The 21,120-nt window shown below is 43.0% G+C and overlaps 1 protein-coding gene across 1 annotated transcript in view; it reads left to right on the forward strand.

Annotated features, from left to right (window-relative positions):
• The window catches only part of mettl26 (methyltransferase like 26), a 67,397-nt gene extending 48,275 nt beyond the window's left edge, over window positions 1–19,122 (forward strand). Inside the window, exons 4-6 of the mRNA XM_068055729.1 lie at window positions 8,107–8,174; window positions 8,288–8,366; window positions 15,019–19,122. Coding sequence (XP_067911830.1) covers window positions 8,107–8,174; window positions 8,288–8,366; window positions 15,019–15,075 — 204 coding nt within the window. The 3' untranslated portion in view covers window positions 15,076–19,122. The remainder of the gene's footprint in view (window positions 1–8,106; window positions 8,175–8,287; window positions 8,367–15,018) is intronic.
• The last annotated feature ends 1,998 nt before the right edge of the window (window positions 19,123–21,120 follow it).

Raw genomic sequence — 21,120 nt, forward strand, 5'->3', positions numbered from 1 at the left:
GGTGGAGAAAGGATGAGCTGGGTGCTTCTCTCAGCAGGCTGAAAACCCCAACTGACTCAGAACAATCTAAAATGAAACCAACTCTTGACCACCATAAATCTTGACATGTCACTTCTCTGTAAACAACTCCTCTAGTCATCAATGCTCTTGCTTACTTAGCTGAAGACATGTGACATCCAGTAAGTGTGTTTTTAAACCAATTCCTGTCCTTCCTTTTAAAAAAAAATAAGTCCAACATCTATGGAATCTCTTCAGTCCTAATAGAATCCATCTCCACAATCTTCAAACCCGAGTCCTCAAGAAAATATTAAAAAATGGAAGCACCTTCATCCACAAGATAGTGGTGGAGGGGCGAACCCAATTCTTCACCTGATAAGGGCTGCCTGCTGAGATCCAGTCGGATTAGGGAACAGATTTTATGTCCAGTATTTTTCAAAAGGTCATAACCCAGCTAAAGTCCTCTGCCTACCACCCACAGTCACAAGGAGCTTAGGGGCTGTACCACCAGACCTTAAAGGCAATGATCAGGGCATTCTGCTATGAGTATCCCCAAGAGTGGGACAAAGAGCTGGGATTTCTCCCCAATGAGTCCACTGGCTTTAGTCTCTTTGAATTAGTTTATGGACACCAGGTGAGCGGTCCTCTAATTCAGGAGGAGGATTTTGGGACACAGGGAGGAATCTCACCTGTTAGACTGCTTCTTCATGTTCTGAGAACATTTCACGAGAGTCTGTGCCGTGGCTCAGGAACACCTATAAAACCTCCCAGACAGCTATGAAAAGGCAGGCGGATAAACATGCCAAGGCCAGAACATTTCAACCCGGAGACCGTGTGTTAGTGCTATTACCAATACAGGGAGAACCACTGAAAGCCTGGTTCAGTGGCCTGTACAGAGTAATAAAGAGAATTAGCAAGGTGAACTATATAATTGACACCCCAGATCATAGGAAAAACCAAAAGCTGTGCCACATCCAGATGTGAAAATGGTATCGCAGCTGGGAAGGGGACAAACAAGCACAGTCTGTCAGACAGTGAGGAAAGAGGAGGGCAAAAAGGACAGCGAGGATGAGTTAGAGGAAGGCCAAGAGGATTCCCAAATCGAACACCCTACTGTCCGATTAGCTAACACTAAAATGTTAGGAAAATTGGACACCGTACTCTCCTATTTAAATGCAGAACAGAGAGGAGACCTAACAAGGCTGCTTACCGTGTTTAAAAGGATCTGCAGGGACAAACCAGGGTGCAAAACCATAACCCTACATGATCATGTGGATGTAGGTGAGACCCATCCCGATATTACTAAATCCTTACTGCCTAGGTCCCAGGAAACTGACCCAGGTTCGGGAGGAAATTCAGAATGAAGACCTAGAAATTAAAGATTTAAATTCTGAAGGGAGATACAGCAAAGCTCATAAGCCAAAGGAAAGCCCTCAGCCCAAAAAGATTTTTGTGGTTGAATTGGAGGGTGGTGATGGTGGTGACTGCAAGTCTAGTATCCTAACTGAGGAAGAATTGTGGGCCAGGCTGGATGAGCTGGAACAACAGGAAGAGATGCAGGATGAAATTGATCGGTGATCTCAAGCTGCAAGGGAAAAAAATCCAGCACTGGGTTAAAGTACAAAATGACTATGAAGCACTTCAATAAAAGCAAAATACTGCGGATGCTGGAACTGAAATAAAAACAGTAAGTGCTGGAAAAACTCAGCAGGTCTGGCAGCATCTGTGGAGAGAGAAGCAGAATTAACGTTTCAGGTCAGTGACCCTTCTTCAGAACTGGCAGATATAAGAAATGTAAAAGATTTTAAGCAAGTAAAGCGGGGGTGGAGCAAGAGATAACAAAAGCGAAGGTATTGATAGGACAAGGTCACAGAATAGCTGACCAGAAGGTCATGGAGCAAAGGCAAACAATATGTTAATGGTGTGCTGAAAGACAAAGCATTCGTGCAGATAGGGTGTTAATGGACTGAAAACTGAACAGCCACAAGCGCAAACCTGAAAAAAACAGTGGGTAGGCACTGTAGAAACAAACTGAACAAGCTAAAATAAAATAAACACAAAAAAGCAAAGAAAAAATAACTAAAGATTAAAGTAAAATGGGGGGGGGGGCCGTCATGCCTTGAAATGATTGAACTCAATGTTCAGTCTGGTAGGCTGCAGTGTGCCTAATTGGTAAATGAGATGCTGTTCCTCGAGCTTGCGTTGATGTTCACTGGAACATTGCAGCAATCCCAGGACAGAGATGTCAGCATGAGAGCGGGTGGTGGTTAAAATGGCAAGCAACCGGAAGCTTGGGGTCATGCTTTCAGAGTGAGTGGAGGTGTTCTGCAAAGCGGTCACCCAGTCTGCATTTGGTCTCCCCAGTGTAGAGGAGACCACATTGTGAGCAGCGAATACAGTATACTACGAAGAACAAAGAACAGTACAGCACAGGAACAGGCCATTCGGCCCTCCAAGCCTGCGCCGTCTAAACTAAAACCTTCTGCACTTCCGGGGACCATATCCCTCTATTCCCATCCTATTCATGTATTTGTCAAGATGCCTCTTAGACGTCGCTGTCGTATCTGCCTCCACCACCTCTCCCGGCAGCAAGTTCCAGGCACTCACCACCCTCTGTGTAAAAAAAACTTGCCTCGCACATCCCCTCTAAACTTTGCCCCTCGCACCTTAAACCTATGTCCCCTAGTAACTGATTCTTCCACCCTGGGAAAAAGATTCTGCCTATCCACTCTGTCCATGCCACTCATAACTTTGTAAACCTCTATCATGTCGCCCCTCCACCTCCGTCGTTCCAGTGAAAACAGTCCGAGTTTATCCAACCTCTCCTCATAGCTAATGCCCTCCAGACCAGGCAACATCCTGGTAAACCTCTTCTGTACCCTCTCCAAAGCCTCCACGTCCTTCTGGTAGTGTGGCGACCAGAATGGCATGCAATATTCTAAGTGTGGCCTAACTAAGGTTCTGTACAGCTGCAGCATGACTTGCCAATTTATATACTCTATACCCCAACCAATGAAGGCAAGCATGCCGTATGCCTTCTTGACTACCTTATCCATCTGCGTTGCCACTTTCAGTGACCTGTGGACCTGTACGCCCAGATCTCTCTGCCTGTCAATACTCCTAAGGGTTCTGCCATTTACTGTATACTTCCCACCTGTATTCGATCTTCCAAAATGCATTACCTCATATTTGTCCGGATTAAACTCCATCTGCTATTTCTCCGCCCAAGTCTCCAACCGATCTATATCCTGCTGTATCCTCTGCCAATCCTCATCACTATCTGCAACTCCACCAACCTTTGTGTCGTCCACAAACTGACCAATTAGACCAGCTACATTTTCCTCCAAATCATTTATATATACTACAAACAGCAAAGGTCCCAGCACCGAACCCTGCGGAACACCACTAGTCACATCCCTCCATTCAGAAAAACACCCTTCCACTGCTACCCTCTGTCTTCTATGACTGAGCCAGTTCTGTATCCATCTTGCCAGCTCACCTCTAATCCCATGTGACTTCACCTTTCGTACCAGTCTGCCATGAGGGACCTTGTCAAAGGCTTTACTGAAGTCCATATAGACAACATCCACTGCCCTTCCTTCATCAATCATCTTCGTCACTTCCTCAAAAAACTCAATCAAGTTAGTGAGACACGACCTCCCCTTCACAAAACCATGCTGCCTCTCGCTAATAAGTTCATTTGTTTCCAAATGGGAGTAAATCCTGTCCCGAAGAATCCTCTCTAATAATTTCCCTACCACTGACGTAAGGCTCACCGGCCTATAATTTCCTGGATTATTCTTGCTACCCTTCTTAAACAAAGGAACAACATTGGCTATTTTACAGTCCTCTGGGACCTCACCTCTAGCCAATGAGGATACAAAGATTTCTGTCAAGGCCCCAGCAATTTCTTCCCTTGCCTCTGGGGTATTCTGGAGTAGATCCCATCAGGCCCTGGGGATTTATCTACCTTAATGCTTTGCAAGACGCCCAACACCACCTCCTTTTTGATCATGACATGACCCAGACTATCTACACTCCCTTCCCTAGACTCATCATCCGCCAAGTCCTTTTCTTCAAAACCTCCAACGCCTCCTCCCTTGTAATGTTGATATACTCCAGGATATCGCTGTTCCTTCCCTTGAACTCACTAGCTTCCATGACCTTTTCCACGGTAAATATGGATGAGAAATATTCATTTAAGACCTCGCCCATTTCCCGTGGCTCCACACATAGATTGCCACACTGATCCTTAAGGGGACCTACTCTCTTCCTGGATACCCTTTTACTCTTAATATACTTATAGAATCTTTTAGGATTCTCCTTTATCTTATCTGCCAGGGAAATCTCATGTCCCCTTTTCGCCCTCCTAATTTCCTTAAGTGTAGTCCTACATCCCCTATACTCCTCGAGGGACTCGCTTGATCCCAGCTGCCTATACCTGACATATGCCTCCTTCTTTGACCTGACCAGACCCTCAATATCCCTCGTGAACCAAGGTTCCCTAAACTTGCCAGCCTTGCCTTTCCATCTAACAGGAACATGCCGGCCCTGAACTCTTCCTATCTCACTTTTCAAAGCCTCCCACTTGCCAGACATGCCTTTACCTGTAAACAGCCTCTCCCATTCAACTTTTGAGAGTTCCTGTCTGATGCCATGGAAATTAGCCTTCCCCCAATTTAGGACATTAACCTGAGGACCAGTCCTATCCTTTTCCATAACTATCTTGAAACTAATAGAGTTATGGTCACTGGTCCCAAAGTGCTCCCCCACTGACACATCAACCACCTGCCCATCCTCATTTCCTAAGGGGAGGTCGAGTGTAGCCCCTTCTCTAGTAGGGCCATCCACATACTGCTTCAGAAAACTATCCTGGACACACTTAACAAATTCTTCCCCATCTGATCCCTTAGCACTAAGGCAGTCCCAGTCAATATTAGGGATGTTAAAATCACCTACTATTACAACCCTATAATTCCTGCACCTATCTGTGATTTCCCTACATATATGCTCCTCCACTTCCCTCTGACTATTGGGGGGCCTATAGTATAATCCCATCAAAGTGATCACCCCTGTCTTAGTTCTAAGTTCTACCCATATGGCCTCGCTGGACATTCCCCCCAGGATATCCTCTCTAAGTACTGCCATGATGTCCTCCCTAATCAATAGTGCAACTCCCCCTCCTCTCTTACCTCCACCTCTGTCACACCGGAAGGATCGGTACCCCGGAACATTGAGCTGCCAAGCCGGCCCATCCTTCAACCATGTTTCCGTAATAGCTATAATATCACAATCCCATGTACCAATCCATGCTCTGAGTTTATCTGCCTTACCTGTCAGGCTTCTTGCCTTAAAGTAAATTCAGTTTAGCCTACCAGATCTTCCACGCTCCCTGTCCTGCCCCTGCCTGGCCTGCCTACTGGACTTGCTTGCTTTAACGTCTACATTTGCCTCAACTATCTCATCTGAGAGACTACTACTTTGGGTCCTACCCCCCTGCAAGACTTGTTTAAACCCTCCCGAGTAGTGCTAGCAAACCTCCCCGCAAGGATATTGGTCCCCCTCCAGTTTAGATGCAACCCGTCCTTCTTGTACAGGTCACCTCTGCACCAGAAGAGATCCCAATGATCCAAGTAGCTGAAGCCCTCCCGCCTACACCAGCTCTTCAGCCACGCATTCATTTGCCTAATCCTCCTATTCCTACCCTCACTAGCACGTGGCACAGGGAGTAATTCTGAGATTACAATCCTAGAGGTCCTGCTTTTTAACCTTCTGCCTAACTCCCGATATTCACTTTGCAGGACCTCATCTCTCTTCCTGCCTATATCGTTAGTACCAATATGGACCACGACCTCTGGCTGCTCACCCTCCCCTTTCAAAATGTCCTGCAGCCGCTCCGAGACATCCTTGACCCTAGCACCAGGGAGGCAACATACCATCCTGCAGTCTCGTTTGTGACTACAGAAACGCCTACCTGCACTCCTTACGATAGAATCCCCTATCACTATAGCTCTTCCAACCCTTTTCCTGCCCTGCTCTGCAGCAGAGCCCTCCGTGGTGCCACATACTTGCTGCTTTCCCCTGGGAGGTCATCCCCCCAACAGTATCCAAAGCGATATATCTGTTTGAGGGGGGGATGGCCACAGGGGACTCCTGCACTACCTGCCTGCGCCTACTACTCCGTCTGGTGGTTACCCATCTCTTTTCTGCCTGTGCAGCCATTACCTGCGGTGTGACCACCTAACTAAACGTGCTATCCACAATGTCCTCAGAATCGTGGATGCTCCACAGTGAATCCACCCGCAGCTCCAGCTTCATAATGCGGGTAGCCAGTAGCTGCAGCTGGATACACTTCCTGCACACATGGTCGTCAGGGACACGGGAAGCATCCCTGATTTCCCACAAAGCGCAGGAGGAGCATATCACGGGGCTGAGCTCTCCTGTCATGACTTGCCCTTAGGTTAATTAGTTACTCCCTTAATTAAAAAATACTAATTATACTAGGGGCCTTGTTCTACCGACTTCAATCTAAAGTCCTTAAAAAAAAACATTTTAGCCATACTCACCTTATCACCAGAGGTTTTTTTTCCAACAAAAATAGCAACTTCCCCCTTTTTTTTAAAGATATTCTAACAGCTGCTACTCACCAACCTGTCACCTTGCAGCTCTCCTCTGAAGTCACTGTTTGCCTTTTTTTTCAAAACTCCGGTGCTCTGGAAGAGCTCCTCTCCGCTCTGCTCCCGGAAAGTAAGAGACTGGGCCTCGATCCTCGGGGTCGACTTATCGGCTCCGCTCCCGGCGTTCTCCCCACAGGTCCGCTCTGGTCCTCTCTGCTCCCAGAAGGTAAGAGACTGGGCCTCGATCCTTGGGGGTCGATTTATAGGCTGCACTCCCGGCGTTTTGCCCGCAGGTCCGCTCCAGTCTTCTCCTCTCCGCTCCCGGAAAGTAAGAGGTGTTGATAGATTAAGTGAATAGGCAAAACTGTGGCAAATTGATTTCAATGTAGGCAAATGTGAGGTCGTCCATTCTGGACCTAAAAAGGATAGAACAGGGTACATTCTAAATGGTGAAAAGCTAGAAACAGTGGAGATCCAAAGAGACTTGGTGTCCAGGTACATGGGTCATTAAAATGTCACGGACAGATACAGAAAATAATCAAAAAGTCTAATGGAATACTGGCCTTTACACCTAGAGGAATAGGACACACCGGGAGCATGTGAGCAGTTCTGAGCACCACACCTTAGGGAGGATATATTGGCCTTGGAGGGAATGCAGTGTAAGTTTAACAGAATGATACTTGGACTCTAAAGGTTTAATTACGAGGAGAGATTACATAAACAAGGGTTGTATTCCCTGGAATTTAGAAGGTTAAATGGTGATTTGATCAAAGTTTTCAAGCTATTAAGGGGAACAGATAGGATCGATAGAGAGAAACTATTTCTGCTAGTTGGGAAGTCTAGGAATAGAGGGCATAGTCTAAAAATTAGAGCCAGAACTTTCAGGAGTGAAATTAGGAAACACTAAGGGTCGAAGAAGTTTGGAACTCCCATCTGTAAACTGCAATTGATGTTAGATCATTTTAGAACTGAGATTGATAAATGTTTCTTATCCAAACGGTATTAAGGGATATGGGGCAAAAGCAATTGTTAGGTCACAGATCAGCCGTAATCGCATTGAATGGCAGAACAGGCTGGAAGGGCTAAATGGCTTACACCTGTTCTTATGTTCTTAGGCTTACCACAGTTGTCTGAAACCTTACTATCCCACATCATAATTTCAAAGCCTGGTAACTTTGCCAGTTTGGAGTCCAAAACATTGAGCCATCTAACCTGAATATATCATTAAATATTAATATTATTAAACTAGTTCTTCTCAATAACCTTAGCATAGTCAAGAGTTCTTCCAACTTCACCTGGAGCTTGCCAAGTAAATCGTATGTTCTACTGGGGGACTTTACAGTAACAAGGTTTGACAGTAGTTGCTGGTGTGTTGGTGAAAATACAGTCTTAAGGTTCGCTTCATGTCCCCTTTGCTGTTTCCAGGCAGGTTACTGGAGGAATATTTTGATAGACTTTGACTGATTTAATTTGACATTGTTCTTTTCTGCAGCCCTATGCAGTCAATGGTGTGATTACTCCGCAAAGCAACATAGATTTTGATTTGAGCTTAAGGCAAAGGTAAGATGTGATAGCAATTTTTACAAAATTCCTTTCTGTCAGTTATCCTAAAAGACAATAAAAATGTGGTTTTGGAACAGCTATGTTTAAATGTAGCATTTTTCTTTTAAAAGAAATCCAAGCTGGGGTTTGAGAGATATAAGCATGTTACAAAAGTTGGCTGAAGAAAGCGAGATGGCATTCAAGCAGATGGTATGAATTTTTTCCTAAATATTCATAATGCATGTGAGATGGTGGCTAACAGAGGCTTTCAGCACAAACAAGCCCCCTTAATACTTTTATGTTGGTCACTCAAAATGCATCCCATGGACTTGCATCAAACACTTGTAATATACTAATTCTTAGGAATTGCATGCTGTATTATTACTCATTTACCTTTCATTCATTGTGTTTCCTGTTCTGGTTGTGTGTCTCTCTCTTTCTCTTCTGCTTTTCTTTCATGTCCTTCTTTTCAGTTGGAAGGGTTGGATGGGACAGGGCTGTGGAAAGAAGTCACTAATGACTACATTTAGATAGGGTTTGCAAAGGAATTGTGGCCCTCAGCATCCTTCCCCTACCATCCTCCAATCATATATGCTTCCCTCACCCCAATCCTTTCACTGTCATTGTATTATTTAACCATTTAGCTTCCCGCTCTGCATTTCCTTTTCTACCACCTGCTTACTTATATCACTATCACACCTCCTCTGCTTTGAACTAGCTAATCCATCACTCTACCTTGGATGAATATTGAAAAAGCAGAAATTTCCTGCAATTAAATATTGGGAAGACCAATGCGATTGACTTCAGTGCCCACCCACCTCCCCCACCACCACAAAAACCATTCCCTAGCCACTGACTCCACCCCTCTCCTTGTCTAAGGCTGAACCAGACCGTTCACAACCTTGGCATCCTACTTGACCTTGAGCGGAACTTCTGACCCCATATTCTCTCCATTACCAAGACCACCTACTTCCACCTCTGTAAAACATCATCACTCTCCCCTCAGCCTAGCTCATCTGCTGCTGAAACCCATTTGGACCATTTCAGTGCTGTTCTGGCTGGCTTCCTATCTTGCACCCTCCAGAAGCTTTAGCTCATCTAAAAATCTGCTGCCCAGATCATAACTTGCACCAAGTCCCGTTCACCCATCACCTTTGTGCTTGCTGACCTACCTTGGCTGCTGGTCTTACAAGACCTTGATTTTAAAATTCTCATCCTTATTTTCATAACCCTCCTTGGCATTGCCCCTTCCTATCTCTTCAACCTCGTCTAGCCCTCTGAGATCTCTGCACTCCTCCATTTCTAGTCCCTTGGGCATTCCCAGTTTTCATCGCTCCATCATTGGCGGCTGTGCCTTCAGCTACCTAGGCATTAAGTTCTGAAACTCTGTTCCTAATCTTCTGTACCTCTCTCTTCTTGTTTAAGGAAGATCCTTAAAATCTACCTCTTTGACCAAACCTTTGGTCACCTTTCCTAATATGTTCTTATGTGATGCAGTGTCAAATTTTGTTTGGCAACATTCCTGTGAAGCGTCTTGGACGTTTTATTATGTTAAAGGAGCTATTATAAATGCAAATTGTCGTTGTTGTTGTTGTATCCCACTCTCTTACTGTGCTGTCAGTCCCCCACAAACAAGTAGCCAGGATTGAGGTGTCCCCTCTGACTTCCCACTGCTACCCTCCCTATCGGTTTCCCTCAATGCTGTTTTTTTCTTTCAAAATTCTGCTTGCTTTTACTTCATACAAATCAGTCAAATTAGAATGAGGAAAGAAACTCTCTGTCTGGTTTTCTCTCTTTTAGTCTGTGTATCTCTCTCTATCTCTATCTTTCTCACTCTGATGGTGCAGTGTTAAAGGGGCTGCTGATTCACTATCACCCATTTTTTGCTTGGCGACAAGTTACAATTACTCTAAAATTACTCTTGTTATACAGAGAATGATCAATGTCTAAAATGAGTTGCCAGGAAGGGTGGTTGAGGCCAGAATGCTGCACTGATTTAAGAAATAAGTAGATGGAAAATTGTAGGATTTAATGGGAAGATGAAAAATTAGATCAAATGGATCACTTCAAATCCACCTTGTGAGCTCCGTTCAGAATGATCAATTTTACATTGTTTTAAAAGATGGATCTTTTATAGCCGCATAATCTGTATTTGTTTAGATGTGTTACAGTAAAGTTTTCCCTTCACTTTGAAAGGGATGAATAGCATCATAGAAGATGATGGGATTAGTGGTCTATGTGGGTACAGCATGTCTGGATGGAGCAGGTCTTTTCCTGTCCCTTTCATGCATATATAACACCAAAATGGCACTAGAGGTTTTAACCTTGCCTTTGTCAGCAAACAAAAAGTGCTTGGAAACCTCTCATTTCTCCTTTCATTCAAACTTACTGGTTATGTACAAGCAAAATATAGGAATTAGATGTCTCAGTAGATTACTAATAAGATTATTAATTACTAATAGATTACTAATAAGGCAGATGAATTGAGAACATTGATTAGCACATGGGATTATGATATTTTTGCTATCACTGAGACGTGGCTGAGGGAGGGGCAGGACTGGCAACTCAATATTCCAAGATATAGAATCTTCAGGTGTGATAGGGGAGGGCATAAAAGGGGGAGGTGGTATTGTGGTCAAGGAGTCAATTACTGCAGTAAGGAGGGATGATATCTTAGAAGGTTCCTCAAATGACGCCATATGGGTAGAACTTAAGAACAAAAGGGGGGCAATCACTTGGCTGGGAGTGTACTACAGGCCTCCAAACAGTCAGGAAGAGATAGAGGAACAGATATGTAGGCAAATCTCAGAGAGGTGTAAAATTAATAGGGTAATAATAGTAGGGGATTTCAATTTACCTAATATCAACTGGGTTAGTCTTAGTGCAAAAGGCTTAAAGGGGGAGGAATTCTTAAAATTCATACAGGAGAGCTTTTTGAGCCAGTACGTAGAAAGTCCTACAAGAGAAGGGGCAGTACTGGACCTAATCCTAGTGAATGAAGCTGGACAAGTGGTAGAAGTATCAGTGGGGGAGCATTTCGGGGATAGTGACCATAACTCTAGGATTTAAGGTAGTTATGGAAAAGGACAAAGACGGGTCAGAAATAAAGATCTGAATTGGGGTAAGGCCGATTTCAATTTGATAAAACAGGATCTGGCTAAAGTGGACTGGGAGCAGCTACTTGTAGGAAAGTCTAATCAGACCAGTGGGAGTCATTCAAAGATGTAATAGTGAGGGTTCAGAACCAACATGTTAAGTCCAGGGAACCCTGGATGTCAAGGGATATAGAGTATTGGATCAGGAAAAAAAAGAAGGTTGATGGCAGACTCGGAGCACTGAAAACAGCGGAGGCATTAGAGGAGTATAGAAAGTGTAGGGAGGTACTTAAAAAAGTAATTAGAGCAAAGAGGAGACATGAAAAACATTGGCGGTCAATATAAAGGAAAATCCTAAGGCGTTTTAGAAGTATCTTAAGGGCAAGAGGATAATCAGGGAAAGAGTAGGGCCCATTAGGGACCAAAGTGGCAATCTGTGTGTGGAGCCGGAGGATCTGGTTGAGGTTTTAAATGATTACTTTTCTTCTGTTTTCACTGTGGAGAACGACAATGTAGGTGTAGAGATCAGAGAGGGGGATTGTGATATACTTGAACATATTAACATTGAAAGGGAGGAAGTGTTAGATGTTTTAGCGGGCTTATAAGTGGATAAATCCCCAGGCCCAGATGAGATGTATCCCAGGTTGCTGTGTAAGGCAAGGGAGGTGATAGCAGGGGCTGTGACACAAATTTTCAGATCCTCTCTGGCCACGGGAGAGGTGGCAGAGAACTGGAGGACAGCAAATGTGGTACCATTATTCAAGAAGGGTTGCAGGGATAGACCAGGTAATTACAGGCTGGTGAGTCTAACATCAGGGGATGGGAAACTATTGGAAAAAATTCTGAGGGACAGGATTAATCTCCACTTGGAGAGGCAGTGAATAATCAGGGAGAGTCAGCACGGCTTTGTCAGGGGGAGATTGTGTCTAACTAACTTGATTGACTTTTTCGAGGAGGTGACTAGATGTGTAGATGAGGGTAAAGCAGTTGATGTAGTCACATGGACCTCAGTAAGGCTTTTAATAAGGTCCCGCTTGGGAGATTGGTTAAGAAGGTAAGAGCCCATGGGATCCAGGGCAATTTGGCAAATTGGATCCAAAATTGGCTTGGTGGTAGGAAACAGAGGTTAATGGTCGAGGGTTGTTTTTGCAAGTAGAAGCCTGTGACCAGTGGTGTACCACAGGGATCAGTGCTGGGTCCCTTGCTGTTTGTAGTGTACATTAATAATTTAGACGTGAATATAGGAGGTATGATAAGTAAGTTCACAGATGACACAAAAATTGGTAGTGTCGTAAATAGTGAGGAGGAAAGCCTTAAATTACAGGACCATATAGATGGGCTGGTAAGATGGGTGGAGCTGTGGCAAATGGAATTTAATCCTGAGAAGTGTGAGGTAATGCATTTTGAGAGGACTAACAAGGCAAGGGAATATACAATGGATAGTAGGACCCTAGGAGGTTCAGAGGGATCTTGGTGTACTTATCCATAGATCACTGAAGGCAGCAGCACGGGCAGATAAGGTGGTTAGGAAGGCATATGGGATACTTGCCTTTATTAGCCGAGGCATAGAATATAAGAGCAGGGAGGTTATGATGGAGCTGTATAAAATGCTAGTTAGGCCACAGCTGGAGTACTGTGTACAGTTCTGGATGCCACACTATAGGAAGGATGTGATTGCACTGGAGAGGGTGCAGAGGAGATTCACCAGGATGTTGCCTGGGCTGGAGCATTTCAGCTATGAAGAGAGACTGAAAAGGCTAGGGTTGTTTTCCTTAGAACAGAGAAGGATGAGGGGGGACAATACAAAATTATGAGGAGCATTGATAGGTTAGATAGGAAGAGACTTTTTCCTTTAGCGGAGTGGTCAATAACCAGAGCGCATAGATTTAAGGTAAGGGGCAGGAGGTTTAGAGGGGATTTGAGGAAAAGATTTTGCACCCAGAGGGTGGTTGGAATCTGGAACACACTGCCTGAAGTGGTGGTAGAGGCAGGAACCCTCACAATATTTATAAAGTATTTAGATGAGCACTTGAAATGCCATAGCATACAAGGCTACGGGCCAAGTGCTGGAAATGGAACTAGAATAGTTGGGTGCTTGAGGGCCGGCACAAACATGATGGGCCCAAGGGCCTGTTTTTGTGTTGTATAACTCTATGACTCTATTAGTACATTGCCACTTCACCTCTGAGATCTGGCTGGAAATAGGGCAGTTAGGCAATTAAAATCATCCAGGTAACTTACTGATACTCTGCTGGATCCCACTGTCTTTAATTTTAAGCTGCTTTTCTAAACATAAAGCAAAGGCATCTGCCTTAAACCAGTGGGGTCCTTCTTCAAATATGCAGATCAGGGTCTGATGGCTTCATCTGCCATGAATGGCAGGAAATAACTGAAACCAGTGGAAACCCTCTGGCAGTTAAAATTCAGCCTCCCCCCCCCCCACACAATCCTGGTTTCAAATCCAGCCCAGAGGGGCGCGATGTGTTGACTTCAAGTGTCCAATGTGAAATCAGTTTTAACCCAGTTCCTAATGGGTGCTATATTTTAGTACTTAGTTGGCATCCTTACTCAAAAGGTTAAAAGGAAGGGCAGTGAGGGAGTAGAAAATCCACACGTTGCAGTTCTGTGGGAGAGTCTAAAATTAGGGACCATAAGTATAAGGGAATCACTAATAAGTCTAATAAAGAATTCAGGAGGAACCTTCTTTACCCAGAAAGTGGTTAGAATGGAAATTGCTATCGCAAGGAGTATTTGAGGTGAATGGCAAAGATGTATTGAAGGAGAAGCTAGATAAAGACATGAGAAAGGAATAGAAGGATATGTTGATAGGGTTAGATGGAGCAAGGTGGGAGGAGGCGGCTCATGTGGAGCATAAACACCGGCACGGCCCTGTTGGATGAAATGGCCTGTTTCTGTGCTATAAATACTGTGTAATACTGGTCCTGATCTGTACTTTTAGGTTAAGGTAGCTTGTGGCAGAGTAAGGGTAGTTTTACTTTACATCTGCACTTGCTAACGCAAATGTGGAAAAATGCTATCCCTACCACTGATTGCCCTCGCCTTGATAATCGCAAAAAATATAAAATACTCTGTGTTAATGTAAAAAATAGACAGCATTCTATTCAATGGTTTGCAATCAGTATCACTTTCCTCTTAAAACCTCACTGTACTAAACCGCACAGCACGAGTTATCATAAGCATGAGCAATAACAATGTCGTTTTATAAGCAAGATTTATGTTTACTGTTGATTTTATTTGATTAATGTAGATGCAAGTAGTTTCTCAGAAGATTATTGTGATGATTTTATAACACACTAGAATGTTTCAAATAAACGTGTTCTCTTTTTGTATTAATGTTTATAATATGAAAATGTCTATATTTTTGTTTCTGGCATGAATTAATTTATGATCTATAATAGAAAAAAATACAGATAAATCTATTCCATTTTGTAGCCAAAAAGCAGCAGAGTATTTATAGTTTCCATAAGTTCCCGTTAATTCTGATGATTTTTTTTTTGCGGTGGCAAGTGAAAGCGGGTGGGATAAGACAGGTAGGGTCTTTTGCCCCACCTAAGTGGTCCGCAGACGAAAAGTTTAGGAACCACTGAATTAGACAGAAATGCAAACCGAAGAGTGATATGTTGAGAACCTTCAGTCAAAGGTGAAAGTTAAAGGATTGTGGCTGATTTTGTAGCAATGCTGCTTAAAAGCCAGTAGGGGTCACTCAGCAGCCTTAGTGTGCTAATGGTATTGTGGTTTGTTTTCAGGTTGACATGCCAGCTAATAACAAGTGCCTGATCTTCCAGAAAAGGTCATGTGTATAGCAGAATCATCTCTACTATAATTCCATGGCTCAACACAGGAAGGAAATGTGATGTTTAACTCTGAATTATTGTAAAATCCTGTAATGACGCAGAAGTGCTGTTAAACCTCTCTTAACTTGTTACTCTCTCTCGACTAAACCAAAGGGATGATTTGCATTAAGATTAATGCAGTGACTGGACAGATTTTTTTGCTGGCCAATTTTTTTAACCATTGAAAATGATTATTTAAAACCTTTGCCTTTTGCTTTGGAAATACACTGGCCCAGTGAATTAATTCTTTTCAATGGACTTGTATAAAATTGCCTCATTAAACTGTTTGTGTTTGTGGAACACTTTTAATGTAGAGTTTTTTCCCTTCAATGTTATTAATTTCTTCACAAATGGGCTATGTCAGGGTCTGTCCTTGGGGATTTTTGCTAGACATGCAAAGCATGAGGTGGAAGAAAGTCACCACCTTCCTCTTCTGTTTCTATGTTCGAGGTTGTAAATTGAGGCCTTGGTATCGACTGGGTCCAAAGAATGCTGTCTCCCAATTTCTGTTCGACATAAGTAACTTTTTAAAAGAGGAATTCCTATCACTTCAAATCGCGTATGTTTGTTGTTAGCTTGGAATACACATGGCATGTGGGTTTTGGCTGTGAGTTTCTTTGTATTTGATGTGGCTTGTACTGATACAGCTTGTAATTAAATTAATCCAGAGTTGTACATACTGATTTAAAGCTTGAAGGAAAACTATCTTTCATTCAACTGGGTGCCTTTGATTGGTATTGTACTGTGACCAAGTTTATGATATGTGCAAAGAGAATCAGCACTTGCTGCTCAAGACTTGTAGCTGCACAGCAGAGAGGGGACCAGCAAACAGGTGCAGCTCAGGAGGCACCTGAATGCACCAGCTCTAATTTGTAATTGGCTGTTCAGTGGATAACTAGTGGGTAAGTATAGTAACTTCATGCCTTTACATGGATTTCAATGCTGAGTCTATCAGTGAGGTACTATTATGAGGCAGTCTATGGAGGAGCAGGGCAAATCAGACATCTGCATGCAGATTTCCATGTTTAACTGTGCATGTGTGTACTCCAGAGGTTACTGTCTGATTTACTTCAAAATAACCATTATTCCTACTACAAAACTCGGGCCATTGTATCTGGTTCTAAGAACTTGTTTTTGTCCTGCTGGAACTGAGTCTTTTGAATGTTGGTAAGGGCTCAACTGTGCACTTTGGTCAGTACCTCTTAAATATTATTAGTGAATTTCTGGGACTTTTCACCCATTAGATTCAGGAAATGTCCATACCAATGTTTTCTGAACTTGCACGGCTTGCTGCAAGTATCGGAACTTCATAGACATTTTTTGTCTGTGTGCTGACCAGCTATTGATAATAGACTAAATATGGGAATCAGATCTTGCAGAATTTCTGCTGGAGCAGCCTTAATGAGTACATTTTCAGTCTAAACAATGTCACATTTATTAAGTATCAGACATGATTGTTTCTGAAAACTCACCAATAACTCTTCACAAGTTACTGATAACATTTAAATCCATCTTTGTGATTCAATTTGATTGTTTTCTCTAATTACAAAATCTGTTATAAAATACTATAGGGCAATCCAACTGAAGATTAGTTATTCTATGTTTCTTTATGCCAAAAGATGTTAGGCACTGGCCTCATTCCTTGGGGCTTTAGGCACCCGACAAGGTGGAAAATTGTCTAGGTACGTCTGGTCCACAAAATGCACGAGAAAGCCAACCCAGCCAATTATTTAACCTATCAACCTACTCCCAATCTTCAGCAAAGTGATGGAAGGAGTCATCAACTGTGCTATTGAGCAGCACTTATTCACCAATAATGTACTCACATGTGCTGTTTCACTCGGACCCCTCAGTCCAAGCATGGACACAAGCTGAATTCCACAGATGATTAGAGAGTGACTGCCCTTGACATGGAGGAAGCATTCAATCAAGTGTTGAACCAAGGCATCCATGTAAAATGTAAGTCAGTGGAAATTAAGTGGAAATCTCTCCAGTGGCTGGAATCATTCCTGGCACAAAGGAAGATAGTTGTGGTCATTGGAGACCAATTATCTCCACCCCAGGACATTGCTGCAGGAATTGCAGGTACTGTCCTAGGCCCAGTTATCTTCAGCTACTTCATCAATGACCTTCCTTCCATCATGAGATCAGAAATGGAGCTGTTCACTAATGATTGAACAGTGTTCAATTCCATTCCCAATTCCTCAGATAATGAAGCAATCTATGCCTGTGTACAGCATGTCTTGGATAACATCCAGACTTGAGCTGATAAGTGTCAAGTAATGTTTGTGCCAGAAAATTGCTAGGCAATGCCCATCTCTAACAAGGGATAACAGTTTTCCTTGACATTCTGAGGCATTACTATGTTTGTGCCCTTCACCATCAACATCATAGGGGGATGGGTACCCAACTCAACTCAACATGAATGTTGTGGCTACTAGAGCGGGTCAGAGGCTAAGTATTCTGCAGGAAGTGGCTCAGTTGCTGATTCCCCAAAACCTATTCACCACCTACAAGGCCCAGCTCCAGAATGTGAAAGAATACTTGCCAAGATGAGTGCAGCTGGAACAATATTCAACAGGCCACTGTGCATGTTTATCATGCCTGCAGTGTGTACTTACAGGATGCAATGTAACAACTTACTGAGGATTCTTTGGCAGCATTTCTCAAACCCGTGGCCTTTACCATCTAAAAGGATAAGGGAAGCAGGTGCATGGGAAGACATCAGCTCCAGGTTTCCCACCAAGTCACACACCATCCTGACCTGAATATGTATTACTATTCCTTCACTGTTGCTCGGTGTAGGGAATCCTGGAACTCCCTCCCTAACAGCATTGTGGAAGCACCTTCACCACACAGGCTGAAGTAGTTCAAGAAGCACACCACCAATGTCTCTAGAGATGGGCAATAAATGCCAGTCTTGCCAGTGCCACCCACATCCCTGTAAATGTATTTTTAAAAAACCAATCCTAAAGAACATGAAAAAGCTTGAATCAAAATGTTCTTGCACAACTAACAAACACATGTATTGTTTCTATCATCTTAAGGGTATTTCAGCATGAAGACCTTGCTATTGTTTAATATTAATTTAGATGGTGTGTGTTTCTGTGAAATGATAATGCAATCATGAAATCAAAATTTTAAAGAATTGCAAGTTGTGTGCTTTATATTTTAGTCGTATGTTATGTCTCAGACATATTAATGGTGTTGAGATTAAAGTGATAGCTTTGCTGAGTGGTCGCAGTTTTTCCTTTCAAGTCAGAAGGCTGTGGGTTCAGGTCGCACTCCAGCACTTGAGGTATCTCCATACATTACATGCTCAAGTACAGTACTGAAAGAGTGCTGCACTGTCAGAGGTATTGTTCTTTGGATGAGACAGAGGCTCTGTCTGTCTGTTCAGATGGATATAAAAGATCCCATGGCACTTTTTGAGAATAGAAAGTTCTCTCTAACCAACATCACTAAAACACATTAACTGGTTAATACATCTCATTATTGTTATTATGCACAAATCGGTTGCCATGTTTGCCAACAGAACAATAGTGACTACATTTCAGAAGTAATTCATTGGTTGTGAAGCACCACATAATGGCAACCACTCTGGCATCTTCAAACTTAAGGTCTTCACTCATGGTGATGACACTTGGATTGCCTTTATCTTCTGCTCCCCTTCCAAAATCTATATTAAAAATCCTCTGTACTACTACAAACTTGCAGAGACAACTCCTGTTTATACAGGCAATTCCAATGGTTTTAAATTCTCTATAAGCTGCCAGCAGACATCAGACGATTAAATTCTGCTTGTTATTGTTTTTGTTTATTTTTTGTTTTTGTTTTCTCACTGCTTCAAATTGTACCTGATTCAAATTTCAGCTATGATGAAAATACTAACTGTAATAAAAATAACTTGAGTGCAAACCTCAGGCTCAGTTTAATGCAACCTAGTCCTTTACTTAGTGATACATCTGAAAAGATTGCTTTTGTACCATCTATTCTAATTTGATCGCATATTGATGTACAGGGAATAAATTCTACTCTCTTCCTAGTTGACTTTGGTTGACACTTTTTGAGCAGACTTGTGATATTTAACACCCAAATCTGGAATGTTGGTTGCAGCCTAAAAAAAAGATTCAGCAATTTCAGCCATTGCCCAATTATGAATGGGTAGCAGTTGGCAATATTCTGTAAAGTGGATTTGGTTGAGAACTACTTCAACGGGGATGAATGCGGCATTCTGAAGTGCAGTAACTGGCTACAGGAGGTGACCGTCACAGCCATTTTGCACATGGCAATGTGTCAAAAGACAACTGGTCAGGCTGCACCAAACAACAGCCTTTAGTAACTCAGAATGGCTTTCTATAACTTGCTTTACTGGTCAGCTGAGTAATTCCATGAAACATTTTCCTCACCTCCAAATTTAGTTCAAAGTCTCTATCGGTTTCCTCTTTGAACTCTTTCAAACATTGTCTCATATCAACCTCTTGCAGAATACCCTTCGACACACCACACTGTAAACCAATCCCATCTTGTTTGGTACTGTTAAGTTAATTTTGCATAGCTCCACTCTTGAAAATGTGGGTTGCAAATCATTGCACCTGCTTTAGCTCACATTTTACAGGTACCAGTGTATTAATTATATTGGTGTACATTTTCATTGGTGCATTCCTTCCTGTAAGATTTCATTCTTAATATTGCAAGGCTTCTTTTGCCACACTTTTCCACAGGCTTGGTTTCATACACTACTTTGCAGTAAGCAAAATGCTCAGGCTGGGTTTTTTTTGAGGGTCTTCCAAGGTTTGCAATTTTCATCAGGGGACATGAAAGGTAGGTGCAAATACACCTAGACATGACTAACACAGCATTCCTAATTCCAGAACTCAAGTTTACAGACCAGGCAGTCTGACTTGGGAGTGTCAGAAATCTGTTTTTCCTCACATCCACTTCACAAAAGAAGGTATACAATTAAAGATGCACCATCTTCACAAGGTTAACTTGTACACAACTTCTACCACAGAGATAGTACATGTGGCTCTGTGGGTCACTACTGTCCACAGATACATCTGGAACTGACAGACGCCTTGTTTATAATGGGCAGCACATTCATCGCTTCTCTGGAAAGGAGGCATCAGCACAGCGTGGCACTAATTGTTATCAGATGGTAAGGCTCCCAAGATTACAGAGTATCATTCCTCTTTTGTCAAAATCAGTAGCTCACTAACTGCATTCCCTGGGACAAGAGTAACTGTGTTGTTTGCAAATCTCATTGAACGGGTCACATTGTGCTGAGTAGTGCTGCATTACCATTAGCAGTGCTGCCAAGCTCCTGTTTCAGGTCTATTGTGATAAAACCAAAGGGAAAAATAGTAGAATACTGGATTGCAGCACACTTAAGACAGAGTTTGCAGTGTGAGATGCTGGCCTAAATTTCCCACACCATTTTAAGTGCAATTTAAACAATTTTACAGCTGGTGGTAGCACTCTTCACCTCTGAGTCAGATGGTTTGTGTGTCCAAGCCCCGCTCTTGAGACTTGAGCACATAATTTAGGCTGGTATCTCAGTGCTGTACTGAGAGACAGCCACACTATTGGAGATACTGCCTTTTGGAAAAGACGTTAAACTGAGGCCTGGGCTGGTCTGTCAGGTGGACATGAGATTTCATGGCATTATTCAAAGAGTGGGGTAGCTCTCTCTAGCCAACATGTCTGCCTCAACCTACTCCACTAAAGCAGATTATCCGGTCATTTATTTCATTACTGTGCACAAATTGGCAGCCACATTTTCCCAGAGTAAAACAGTGACTGCACTTCAATGTACTTTGTTGGCTGGGAAGTACTTTGGTACATCCTGAAGATGCAAGGGTCACTCTGTAGTCCATCTGTGCAACCTTCCACAGGCCTACATCTCAGTTCACATCTTCTGCTCTTCTGAATCTGAAGTACACACTGTGACCTTGTTCACTTCACCACTGATGGCAGAGCTTTCAGCTGTCATGGCCCTACGTATTGGAATTCCCT

Source organism: Heterodontus francisci, chromosome 24 (assembly GCF_036365525.1).
Source record: "Heterodontus francisci isolate sHetFra1 chromosome 24, sHetFra1.hap1, whole genome shotgun sequence".
In the NCBI taxonomy this organism is placed as follows: domain Eukaryota; kingdom Metazoa; phylum Chordata; class Chondrichthyes; order Heterodontiformes; family Heterodontidae; genus Heterodontus; species Heterodontus francisci.